The 13384-nt window shown below is 36.5% G+C and overlaps 1 protein-coding gene across 10 annotated transcripts in view; it reads left to right on the top strand.

Annotated features, from left to right (window-relative positions):
- The window catches only part of CNKSR2 (connector enhancer of kinase suppressor of Ras 2), a 208689-nt gene that overhangs the window by 85923 nt on the left and 109382 nt on the right, over positions 1-13384 (top strand). For 7 of the 10 annotated variants that reach the window (XM_042036454.1, XM_042036439.1, XM_042036430.1 and 4 more), the window contains exons 7-8: positions 4323-4382; positions 9073-9141. The exons of 1 other annotated variant lie outside the window; for it this stretch is intronic. In XM_042036454.1, the coding sequence (XP_041892388.1) occupies positions 4323-4382; positions 9073-9141 (129 nt within the window). The remainder of the gene's footprint in view (positions 1-4322; positions 4383-9072; positions 9142-13384) is intronic. 2 more of the 10 variants (XM_042036444.1, XM_042036425.1) reach the window with 1 other exon arrangement.

Genomic DNA, 13384 nt, shown 5'->3' with positions numbered 1-13384 from the left:
TGACAGTTCTGTGCTGGCTTTACCAATCACTAAATAAAATGTTCTATAAAGATGGAAGGACTTCAGGCAGAAGAAAAAAGACAAGGATGGCCGCTAACTGGGAAGATTTTTTGTCACCTATCCTAAACAGAATTTCTGACATCTCAAATTGAATAGCTAAGAAGCTAAAGTAAATCTGGGAGAGAAAAAGGAAAGGAAAAGAGAAGTCAACTAAAAGTTTGGAAAATAATGCTATTTCCGTAAACTCGTGGTAAATATATGATGGAATTAAGAAAATGCCTGAAGATTTTACAACTCAAAAAAGATTGGAACATGATCAGGATGTTTTCATCAGCAGCAGTACTTCCTTCACTGTGTTTGGTCTTTTCTTGTGGAAACGTAAGTATTTGTCAGAGGTAAATGTAAATTGTCAGACTAATACCTGAATGCAGAAGAAATGAGTAAATGAGTTACCATGTCTTATAGATATTAAAACTAGCTAACACCGATGACTAAATAACCTTTCAAGCAACTAAAGCAACCTGTCAAGCAGAAAATGTTGTTAGGGTGTAATGTGGAGAACCTCTTGTGTACTGGGTAAAGCTGTGTTTTGGGTGGGGTTTGGTATTGGTTTTGTTTGGTTTTTTCCCTTTTTTTTGTTCCCTCTATCCTTGTCTCTTGTGACTGGCTGCATTCATGTGTTCTTCAGTGAGTGCTGCTGGGGGAAGAGATATAGCCTGCAAGTGGCTGTGTGCAGTAAGGGTGAAAAGAGTTGTCATGGTAGAAAGTTATTTTAAAAGCCTTAAAATGTGGTCAGCTTTGCAATCACCAACATGGTTCCATGTGTAATCCTTTCTTTTTTTCCTTTTTTTGAGGACTTGCAAGTTGTTTCATCTGTATCACTAAGCAGAATTTAATTTTGTATGTTTTTCCATTACTGATATACAAAGAGACAAAACTGACTAGCTTAGGTAGTATGTTTTACCATGAAACAAACTTAAAAATATTGTACTTGACTGAAAACATTGAGTGTATTTAGACAAAAATCAGGAAACCAAGTTTTTCTTGGGTAGTTTTTCTGCGACAATCACTTTCTACTTTATTTTTAATACAGAACAGAATATCAAAGAACTGTAGCAAAGGTTAATCTTGAATTTCAGTTGGTTTTTGTTCATATAATCATTTTAATCCCAGTCAGGTAAGTGACTGTGATATGATTTCAACCTTGCTGGGTTCAGAAATGCAAAGGTAAATTCATCAGAACATGAAAGTGATTGTTCCTTTTTGCCTGCGGAAGCAAACACAAAAGAAGCTTGTCATGTAAAAATCACTCATAAAATACAAGTCCTAGATACAGCAGGGTGTGGCAGCTGATTAAAGTGCACTGCTGATTCTCTTTCCAGGATTCCAGTGTACTACTATTCCTGATATTTCTGATTTTTTTTAGTTTGAAATACTGGAAGAGCTGGAAAAGGGTTATGAACAGCATTCTGAGAGCTGTTTGGGGTTAAAGAGGCACATGCAACTTCGGAGGGCTTCATGAAAATTGAGTGAAAAAAAAAATTAATTATATGTGTGATAAAATGGAATTAGTATCTTTTTTCCTTTTCCTTCTAGCATTGCATAAAATATGTTAGAAATAGATCACATTCTGTTTTCATTCTTAAAAAAAAAAAAAAAACCAAAAATAAATAAAGGGGAAAAAAAAGCACAAAAGGTCTCTTTTCTAACCCTTAACTTAATCACCAAGATAAATTGTAATGATTGATTTGAAATTAGAGCTCTACCCATAACTGATCAGGACAATCTCTCATACAATTAAGCATGAGTTACTCATATTTTAATCTAGGCATACATTTATTCCTTATTACTAGGTTGGTTAGTTTATGGTTTTTTTATTCATATAAGCTGAATTAGCTTTCCTTTTATCTGGTGTAACCGATTCTTATAATTTCTTAAGGACTTACCTTTGAATACCTAAGATTTGTATCTACCAATTTCTTTCAGTGCAAATGGACAGAGCACACACTGATCTCCCCTGTATTCTTAATTGCTAAAAGTACTATTGATATTGTGCAGCCACAAGGAGGCAGAGAGAGGAAAACTTGTAAATGTCTGTGATATTCTTATTTCCATTCCAGATCAAGCAATTGGAAGCCAGAAACACTCTCTTCGCTGTACCATTTCCCATATATTGCTCACTTAAAATGAGGAGTTGAGAAACATGGGTGAAAGGGGCTCATTTTTGTATTGTAAAATGTTGCCTGTCCTGATTTAAAAGCTGCTTTATAACAAGAATTATGTTGGCTCTTGCAAAATTAATGTGACATGGTACTAATGTAACATTTATTAATTTTGCACATGTGGAATAAATACAGTCTAGGGTGGATATTTTTCAGCTTCCTTCTTTTCTCTCTTAATGTATGCAAAACCTTGATCCTGGCCTTTAAAGAACATTTGCAAAAGTTCTTTCTCCTCTTTTGTATTTTCAAAGTCTTTTAAATTTGTCAAAAATACTAGATTGGATGTAAATTGTACTCTGGAATGGTAGCACACGTGGATGAGTTTACTATCCTTTGGAATAATGCTTTGCACAAAACTAAACACCGTGTAACCATTAAGTGTGAGACTTTTTGGCTTTCACCCTGGTGCTTAAGGTTGAAAGCAGTAGCTCATTGTCAGTAAAAGCAAAGATGTGGCTTTCTTCAGAAATTACTCTGTGTGGGGACCTGACTCAAAGTTCCTGTCACCATGGTCACTGTGATTTTAGCTCTTGCCATATTGCAGGGGGTACGGCCCAGTCACTTAGATGGGGACCGTGAGAGGGACTGAAGCCCTGATTTGGTGGTGGTTTGAGGGTAGGTGTGTGTACCAAGGAACAGATACCAACATGTCTCAGCCTCTTGTGTGGCTCATTATGCTTCCTGTAAGATATCTGTATATTAGTGTTAAGATGTATGGTATATTAGTGTTTCCCTACCTCACAGGGGTGTTGTGAGGATAAACGTGTGAAAAAGCCATTCTGTATTTGAGTTAAGCAAAAGCTGTGTGATGGAGCCAATCAATGGACAAATCACTGAAGGTACATAGAGGAGCTGGAAGTTGAAGGATGATGTCAGGGGTTTCTGACTGTGTAGTAATAAGTAGATTCTGGATTTGTTACCTTCTAGCTGTGGCAGCTGAACATGACAACTGGGTTTGATGTGATTAACGCTATGTAATTGTGCAGAACAAAATAGGAGTTCACTTTTGAGCCCCTGTCCTGAGAAATTCAGGAAGTCCCTGGTTTGTTTTACTGGGAATATTATCCACTTTGTTATTTGAGGTGTACTTCCTCATTTCTGCTACCAAAATGTCTGTCAGTTCTGGTCCCAGTGCAGATCAGTCCAACTCAATATGTCTTCTTTGCCTCTTTACCATACTTACTCACCAGTGAGTGCACTGGGCTCCTCAAATAAGAACAGATTTCTCATTGGCACTCTGATTAAAAAGAGAAAAGTAGGTTATGGAGAGGATATTTACTCAGGCTCTCAGTGTTTACCTGCTTTCTGTAAAGTGGTTGAGGGAAAGGAGATTCCTCAAAAATTGTCGAATGCTCAGTATATGCCAATTATCTCTGCTTTTTCCTTCTCTCGGTGTCATAATGGATGCTGTTTAAATGTTTGAATTAAGGCTTGGTGAAAAGGCATATTTGAGACACTGTCTTGGACTACGCATGCAGGAACTTCTGTCTGTTCATAAGCTATCCCTCCTTTTTCATATTTTTTGAAAGAAGTGACATAGCTAACAGAGTTGATGTTGAAGTTTTCATCACTGAGTTTTATAGCTGAAGTGTTCACTGGGATGAGTGGGGCTATGAGAAGGTCTTGCAGCCATTTAGCAGGCACAATTCCAAGCACTGGTTAGCAGTTTGAAAGTTGTGTTTGCAGCGTTGCCTCCTGAAGACTCCAGATCTTTTAAAACTCAGTGTAGTTTTCAAAGCAAAATGGTCATACTGATCATACTAAGGCAGTTTGTAATTCTGGGGCTTTTTGTAAGGCATTGTTATATTTGTAGTTGAAGAATTGTATTAGAAAAAGTGGGGAGTATTTATGGACATAACTGTGGTAAATGTTTTAGTTTGCTATTGTTAGTTAGGGCCAAAATGATTTGGGCTCTTCTTGAAGTATATCAAAAAGCACTTTCTTATTCAGAGACAAATACTTCATGGCATGCATTAAAGTCCACAAATCTTAAAGAAAGCAAAAAGAAAAAGATTCTTTAAGAGATATGCAAGTTTTGTTTGGATGGTTATGGTTTGTGAAACACTTTAAAAATTCTTTCCCATGATGTCTTTTTCTTAGGGTATGTACATTAAGTCAACATATGATGGTCTTCATGTAATTACTGGAACAACAGAAAATGTAAGTATTGTTAATACTGTATGTTCAGGCCTGGAAGCCTTTCTGACCTTACCTGTGGTTAATGCTTTCCCTTTGCTGTAAACTACATTTTGCTTGCAAACTTGTGCTAGTTGGCTGTTAAGGACCAATGGCATGTTGGACAGCAGAGATGCTTGTGCTTGTTTACCTCAAACTGAAAGAGTTGTTCCCAGTTAAGAACCAAGAGAATCAGTCTTGATTTGTTCTTGCAAGACACCTAAAATACTCTGATCAAGACAGGAAGCAGCTGTCTTGGAGTTACTTTGCTCTGTGAATAAAAGATAAATGTCTATATTATGTTTAGGCTGTTACGCTGGAGTTTGCTGCAGTATTAGACAAACAGCTTTTATATTTTCCATCTATCAAGCTTCATTTTGTAATAAATGAGTGCATGGAAATGGACATCCCTTCACATTGACAAATAACCATGTATTTCTGCATGAACTTCTGAGTAATGCCTATGGAAAGGAACACTTATTACCAGTGTACTAATTCTCACTGAAGGCATTAAAAAACAAGTGAAACATAATAGACTACTTTTCAAAACCCTTTGAAATACAACCTCCTTTCCTCGTACACCATGTTTAGGGAACCGTCTGTCTGTTAAGAGTTGAGTGAAATTATAATTTTGGGGGAAAAGGCTTCTATCCATGATCTTCAATTAATGTGGAACAATCATTAAATGACACTGAACTGTTCCATAATGGTTTAGGCAATTCCTTTCAAAGATCTTAATGGCATTTTCTTAAAATGAAGCTGTCAGAAATATTTGTTTTGTCATGCTATTGTGTCATCCTGTGGGAAGTGCAAACTACCTACATGGCACTTAACAGCTGCTGCACCTGACTTGCAGTGAGGTTCTGTTAGCATTTCTATAAAATAGGAGTACTATTTTCATCCTTTTATAGGAGCTGCAATCTGATAGCCTTTTTCCTTTCTGCTTTTCTGCTGTGGGCAGGATATCCATGGGTTATAACCAATAGATAATACCTGTTGTAGAATTTGTGTGAATGCCACCTATCTTGGAATAAGAAAATGTAAGGAATTTCAAGGAAAATGAAAATTCTAGATAGTCAGGCCTACAGCTACAGACATCATTAGTGAAATTAGCAAAACTAAACAAACCAACCAGAACTACAGTTGAGCTTAATCTAGAAAATGTATGAAATAAAGAGAACAATTTTTACAGTTGAATCTCTCAAATTAAAGAAGGAACAATTTCTTTCCATAACTTACTAATGGATTTAATTTCCCAGGGGCAAAGATAAAAATAAAATCTTAATGCATTCCCTCAAAACTCTTATCTTTTGTGATTCATGAATATAATTTAAAGCTATGTCAGGAAGCTTCAGTCATGATGACTCTTCTGCTGTTATTACTGACTCTTTCACTCACTGTGACACCCTGGAGGTGCTCACAGCAGACCAAGAAACTGCACTCTGTTGTCAAGGGAAAAAGCTGTTTTGTGTTAAAGCATTTGTGAAAATGAGTAGTGCTTTAGAGAGAGAAGGGTGTCTCCTGCTTTTAAGAACATAATTTCTAGCTGCTTTCTTTAACACACACATACATGCACATGCGCATGCACAGACGCACACACAGAGTTTTGATTTTGGTAGATGGGAAGAGAAACATCTAAGCAGCATAGCCAGAACAAGATCACAATGGTGCACATGTGATCTGACCTGCTGGTCTTGACGTGTTTACTCTTTGCCATACAGTTTTAACTTCTAGGAAAGAAGAATCCAAATTCTTTCATTTGAACGAAATTTTGTGTCCTTTCAATTTCCAAATCTGCTCTTCCAAGTGAGACAATTACAGACTTTTTTGTCTGAAAGATCCTGGAGAAGAACATGTGTCTGTATTAAACACAGTATCATGGTAGTGCTCTCCACATCAGTGTAAGAGAGTAGTTTTGTAAAGGCAGTTCTGCTTTTTCTGTCTGGCATTTGAGGTGTTTGATGTCCAGCTGCAAAGCCCGTTAGAGTTTGGATCTTGCTGTTCGGCGTTAGGAGTCATCTCCCCCAACACATCAGCCCTGCAGATCAAAGCAGCTGAGCTCTGAAGCTTGGACTGAGACAGAGCAGTGTTCCTCACAGGTCACTGCCCTGTAAGGGCTTCTCTCCAGTGGCCTTGTAGCATTAGAGCAAGCTGAGCTTTCCAGTTCCTGTCATCTGTCTTTCATTTGGCAGTAACAATCTAAATGGTGTATTGGTCCAGCAAAAGATTTTAGGTTTCTTGTTGAATAGCCCTTCTAGACCGTGTTGGAAAGATTCTTTTAATTCACAAACCAAATGTGTCCTTAAATAAGACAATTTTGTCCTTTGGTTTTCCAATAAAAAAGAGCATTTTTCTAAAGTAATAGCATGCAGCGCCTTTCCAGCAGGAATGTGGCTTTGAAGGGGTGCTCCCAGTGTCACCACTTACTGCGATCTGGTTGGCTTTGCAGGGTCAGGGTACCCTTAGATCGCAGGGAAAAGAGACTTTTCAGAAGAAATAACACCAAAATCTCCACTGTGGGCATGCAGCAGTTGTCCTGCGGGGGCTCTTAACTGGACTTTCAGACAGTGTGGGTATACCAGGGGAAAAAGACAACAATTAGCCTAAAGGACAAAAATAAATTTTTTCTAAAGAATAAATCCTAAGCAGATTCTGAATAGCTTTTAATTATTGATGTGTGAGCTTCAGTAACAGGTGCTTGCATCTCTTCAACTCCCTGTTGAACCGGATTACCAGCTGATGAAGATACAGTTGTGGTGTGGCACACTTTGTTACTCCTAGTAGGACTTCATGAGTTGATTCTGTGCTTAATGATCAGCATATACATCTAAAAAAGGAAGACCTTATCAATTCTCCTCTGTTTTCCTTAAATAGGCATGATAAAAGGTACTATTTTACAGCAAGGTCTGTTTTTTACTGGAGAGGAAAAGACAATAAGGAACAGGAGTTATAACCCCTTCATAAGACCACAGCCTTGACATTTCTTTATAAAGGATTTTTACCTCACCTTGTGTTTGATTGCAGTGAGGCTTTTTTAATATAGGCTTTTCCAGTTTGAAGATTCTCAGACCCTATTTTAATAGCTTGGCAAACTGCTACACAGAATGCCTGTTTTGTCAAGACTTAAGCTATGAATGCTGAAGACACTGTAAAGCAAAGGGTGTATAATAATAAAATCCTAAAGAGTTCAAGGGTAATGACACAGGATTCACTTACATCTGAGCTAAAAGAGCTGTATTTCGTAGGAGGATTATAAAGATTTTAGAGGTATGAATGAGGAGTGAAATGGCAGACAGAAGACAGATTATTAGGACAATCACCAGTGTTAAAGTTTTTCCCCAAGTCACTCAACCAATACCTTTATTACTTAAATAGTCAAGGCTGCTGTTCTTTATTAAGTAAAATGAAATTCTTATTAGCCCAGTTTGATTTGGGATGTTCTGTGCAATGTCTGCTAGGACTGAGTCATGAGTGACCTTTCTTTCAGTCTCTCACGTCTCTTGGATATCTTTAATTTGAACACTATCCTTAACTAAGGCCAAGAATTATGTGAATTGAACTAGAAAGTCATGGCCTAGCTATGGGGGGATGTGTTTTGAATAGGGATGTAGTGCATAGGTTATTACAAAAGGTCCACATTTCAGGCCTGGAGCACTTTCTTTAGATGACCTGTTATCTCACCTGGAAATCGATTTCATTTCACTCCTTTACATAAAATTTGTAGCAGTTTTTTTTATGAAACCTGCTCCTGAGCAACATACTTCATTTGCGTTTTTTTTAAAACTGTCAGTCTCACCTTCTACTGTGGAGTCAATTAAGTGCCTCCTGGCAGCCACAGTATTGCGAGAAAAATTAAAGTGTGACTCTCTGAAAAACGGAAAGAATTTGTTTTCCTTTAAACTTACAGATACTCCCCTCAGCAAACAGTTGATCTACTGTAAAGGGAGAAGAAGGGCAAATTTTGGGGGCTTTCACTTTATGGAAGAGGGTTTTTTTGTTGCGGGTTTTATTTTTATTTGGTTTTTTTGTTGTTACTGAGGATTTTTTTTGAGGCAAAAGCAAAGTACCAAACTCCTTTGCTTTTCTGAAAGTGTGATCACTGTAGGATTTTGATGATGGTTGCATTTCTTTCACCCTAATAATGTTCCAAAACAAAGTTACCATTAAAGTACTCACTCTTCCTAGGTTGTACCTAACCTAATCTACTCTCCTTGTGTACTCTTTGCAGAACAGTAATTTACTGAAGCTCTCTGCAACATATTGAAATGTTGTAGAATAAAAAGACAATTTTACGAAGTTTGTTTATATGGAATTGCCAGTTAGATTTGGTAGGTTCAAAAGTCAGCCAAAGATTGACTTTTGAGGCTTAAGAGGTGTCAGGCAGATTAAAGCATCCTTTTGTCAGAATGAAATTCAAAAGAAATCCTTAGGACTTGGTTATCATATAAATTCACACCTTTCTTAACATGTGATTTTATTGTGTAGAATAGTGCATATCATTTTTCTCCAACAAGAACAAACTGATTTATTAAATATTTCTTTAATTCTTTATTTCACAGTAGAATGTCATTATCAATCTAACCTGAATTACACAGCTTAGCAATCATACTGCTGAAAGAGAGATGATGACTGGTAAGACCTGTATTCTTGATCATCTCTTTTATTTTAAATTCAGTCACCTGCAGATCGGTGCAAGAAAATCCATGCTGGGGATGAAGTGATTCAAGTTAACCACCAAACTGTGGTATGTATAACTATGTTCTGTGTCAATTGGAGATAGAGGTGTCGTGGCACATTAGCATGTGTAGAGAAGAAATGTGTAGAAAAATGTGTATTTATAAATCATTATTTCTTCTAACATCTACATTTTCCTTTTCTCTTTTGAAACCACACAGTTCTGAAGTTTTAAGCTAAACCCTGATCATCTGAGTATTACAGGAGATACCAAGTTAGGCTAAATAGCTGTGGCTTGGGAGATCTGTTAGGCTGTTTTCTACTTACCCATGCTCTGTTAATAAACAGTTGGTTTAAGTGTAATGGAAATTGTGGGTCGAAGGGATGCAGGAAGTTGATAATACTGTGCCCTGGTGGGTTTAAGATCAAGAATGCTTCCTGGAATCTGGAAAACTTAGTACTTTCCAAACGTACCGGACAGTGTTAGAGTGTGTTTTTTAAGAAGACAAGCATGTGAAATTCCCATAGGGATACCTAGGGTGATTGACTTAATTTAAAGACAGGTTTTTAAACTTGGAAACTTAAAATGTAACAAAACTTTCAGATAGTTTTCTTGACTATCATAACACCTTGCAAATTGCCCTTTGTGGGAACAGATACTTGTTAGTTTCTGGTGATTTTATTTAGGATTAGGGAACTGTTAAAATGAATTTACCTTTTCTAAGGTAGGGCTTTGTAAGACAAAAGAGCAGACTGTCAGTATAGAAAGCAACTATTCTTTTTCCAGAGTATGAAGTTTCTTGAGAGTAGTGAAAGTCAATATATGGTATTAGTTACATGTGTTCTTGCAAGCATTTTAACAGACAAGAAAATACCATGTTCCATTGTTATTAGTGTGGCAGTCGTTTGTAAAGGTTGTGTTTTGTCATTCCACACGGGGCTCCACTTCCAGCTTTAGGCCACTGTACATCATGTCAGCTCCTCTGCACAGATTAGGGTAATATTTCACTATTATTTCACTCCAGTTGAGTTTGAAATCAAATATACTGTACATATGTGGACCTTAATGGATGAGAAGCTATCATTTGAGCTATGCAATGTAATTTGGTAAATCTGAGCAGGTCAGGGTGAATTTCAATATTGTGTTGGCCATATAGCTTCTTTATCCCATGTTGTATTCCATGGTTACTTTTCACATACAGTTGATGACTAATTTCTCTGTTTTTCTGCACTAAGAGAGCTTATGACATCAATTTAATTTGAAAAACATTTTAGAACATTATTATTTTGGCTATTAAAATATATACACATCTGAAGAAGCACATCCTTAAACATTCAGTACTTACACTAGCTAGTTTCTCCAACAATTTCTGATGGTGCTGTAAAGTTGCCTTGTCAACTTGAAAATTTCCAGTTGGCTAGGTATTTATTCTAGTTTTCTTAGCACATATGCACTGCTTTTATTTGGTGGAAAGTTCAGATTCTTACCCCTAACACTAACAGTAATGTTTTGACTAGCCTTAAGGTGAGCTTTCTTACCTAGTTGGATGGAATTTTTAATGTAGGAGTTGAATGTCCTGGCTTTTGCATAAGTGAAGTATTTTCAGAGGCACAGAAAAAAGTACTGATTGTATTGCTAGGGAAAAGGACCATAGGGAGCTAAGACAAACTTAGTTTAATATGGTGCAGTGAATATGTATAGTAATAGACTAAATCACACATTTACCTATGCTTTACTTTGTTGTATCAACAATATAATTGAAATAGCTGTCATCATTGATACTGTATCCAATGTATACAAGTAATTTTCTTGTGTTCTAGTGTTGATTTTCCAAGTGAAAGTCAACTAGGATTTTCTTAGAAATGTGGCAGTACCTCCCATGTTACCTTTGCAAAAGTACATTTCATTCACTCTTCAATTTATAAAGCCCCAATATTTCATTTTTTGTATATATTCTGCAGAATTTGACAAGAGTCTAAGTAAATCCTTTTGTATTCCAGCCCCTATCATGAGGAATTTACTGTCCAGTTCTAGGAATTTGTTTTTCTGGGAAGACATATTATTCCTTACAGTGACTCTTGCTTAGGAGATAAATAATTCTGAAGATACTACATTTTGTTTATACTGTTTATTGGGGTTTTTTTCACACTTGATATACTACTCACCAGCTGCAAATACAGGACAGCTTGCTCCCTATTGCTTATCATACGTATCATATGTAACTCATCAGACTTATATCACTAGTATTGACCATAGAAATAACTGACTAAATTTTTTAGATATCTAATTCTAAAGCTGTAGGGAAGTATTATTCACATGTAGCTGTTATTAAGGTGATGTCTTGTAAATGGAGACTCAAAATATAAAAAAATATAAAAATCTTAACTTTAATTTCTTTTAGAATTAAACCTCTTTTTAAAAATTTTCTTCAGTTATTTCTGTGTATTTTTTCTGTCAAATTGAAGTTAATGTCTGTCTTTTGTACTTTATATTTCAAAGAATAAATATGAATACAAGGAGGAGAAGTTCCATACAATTGGTTTAAAAATCCTACTTGTTAGATAATACTTTTTACATGAATCACATTTTAATAACTACGAAAAAGCTGCTTTTTCAGAAAGCCCACTGGCTTTCAAATAAGCAGCATGACAAGGTAGGAGAATAGTTAAGTGATTTATACTGATTTTCATTATGCGTGTCCTAATACTGGGTGTCGAATAGTTTTAAATTGTCTATTGACATCCTTTGCTTGTAGTGATGCTTAATCTTCATAGTATTTCATTTGGCAGTGAAATCAAAGAATTTCAAGTGATTATTTTGATTGTTTGCTATTTGATAGAAAGCATGCATAACAGGTTTATTCCACTTGTTGCTGGCAGGATGCTTGGAATGTAAATATCTTCTAAATTTTTAAAATAAAAAAATATTGATTAGGCCTAAAATCATGAAAAGTTAATGTTCAGAAAATGGTTCTTTAAATAGTGGTTCATTAAGGTTAAACAGCTATGTGAATCTTCTGTGTCAGTTTTGCCTTACAGGACAGATCTATTCTTAAATAACTTCGCTCTGTAAGTAAGGGTCATAACTCCCTCCATCATGAGTAGGTCATGGACCTGTTGGACCAAGTCCAGAGGAGATCACGAAGATGATCCTAGGGCTGGAACACCTCTCCTTAAGAAGAGGCTGAGAGAACTGGGGTTGTTCAGACTGGAGAAGAGGCTTTGAGGAGACTTTGTAGCACCTCCCAGTACCTAAAGGGGCTACAAGAGAGCTGGAGAGGGACTTTTTACAAGGGTCTTTATTGATAGACCAAGGGGAATAGCTTTAAACTGAAAGAGGGCAAGTTTAGATTAGATGTTTGAAGAAATTCTTTGCTGGGAGGCTTGTAAGGGACTGGAAAAAGTTGCCCAGAGAAGCTGCAGATGCCCCATCCCTGGAAGTGTTCAAGGCCAGGTTGGAGAGGGCTTTGTGGGGATGTTGGACACTAGGTGATCTTTAAGGTCTCTTCCAACCCAAATGATTCTGTGACTCCTCTATTAAGATTCAAAGGATTTAGACAATGTCTTCTCCTAAACGTCCCTGAAAATTCCATTCTTAATCTTCTCTAAAAGCCTGTGTGTCTAAAATATTTCCAGTGTAAACAAACAGGTAAAAACACCTTCCTCACTTGGGTATTTCAGAATTTGCACTGTACCACAGCTCTCATGTTAGTGCCCATATATAATTCAGGAGCCTATTTTGGCTCAAGATAGTCCTTTTTTTAACCAACTGAAACAGCAGGAGACTATATTATTGCTTAAATGAATTAGTCCTCTCCACAGTACTCTTTCTGGTTGCATCAGTGATAAAACAGTAGAGAAAATAGTCCAAGCAGAAAACAGGGATGTACAGACTCAGGATGATACAGTATTCTTGATTAACAGTCGGTTCTTGTATAATAGTTTCTTTATTTTGGAGGCATATTTGGCACATTCCATATACTTGGAATACAAGTATGATGACTTACAGATTGAATACACATTTGATATGAGGTGAGAGACTTGTGGATTCCCAAAATTGGTGTTTGTTGGCTAAAATTCATCAGAGTTTTTGTAAATATTGATGATGGAAAAAAATAGTTGGTTGTGACCAACTATCAATCTGTTGCATGTAGAAGCTGGTAGGTTTAATGTATTTAACACCTATAAGTTGGAATGGTTTTTTTGGAATCTTGTAGTAGGTAACACTTAGCTTTTATACAGCAAGTTTCTTACTGTGGAGACTCCAGTGTGCCAAACCGAGTCCACATAATTGACTTGCAGGAACTCTTTTT

The sequence above is a fragment of the Corvus kubaryi genome, unplaced genomic scaffold, assembly GCF_017639235.1.
Source record: "Corvus kubaryi isolate FWS band 111438036 unplaced genomic scaffold, C.kubaryi_AGA036_p1.0 133, whole genome shotgun sequence".
Lineage (NCBI taxonomy): Eukaryota > Metazoa > Chordata > Aves > Passeriformes > Corvidae > Corvus > Corvus kubaryi.
Note: the sequence above shows the minus strand (reverse complement) of the source record. Positions and strands in the feature narration are given on the sequence as shown.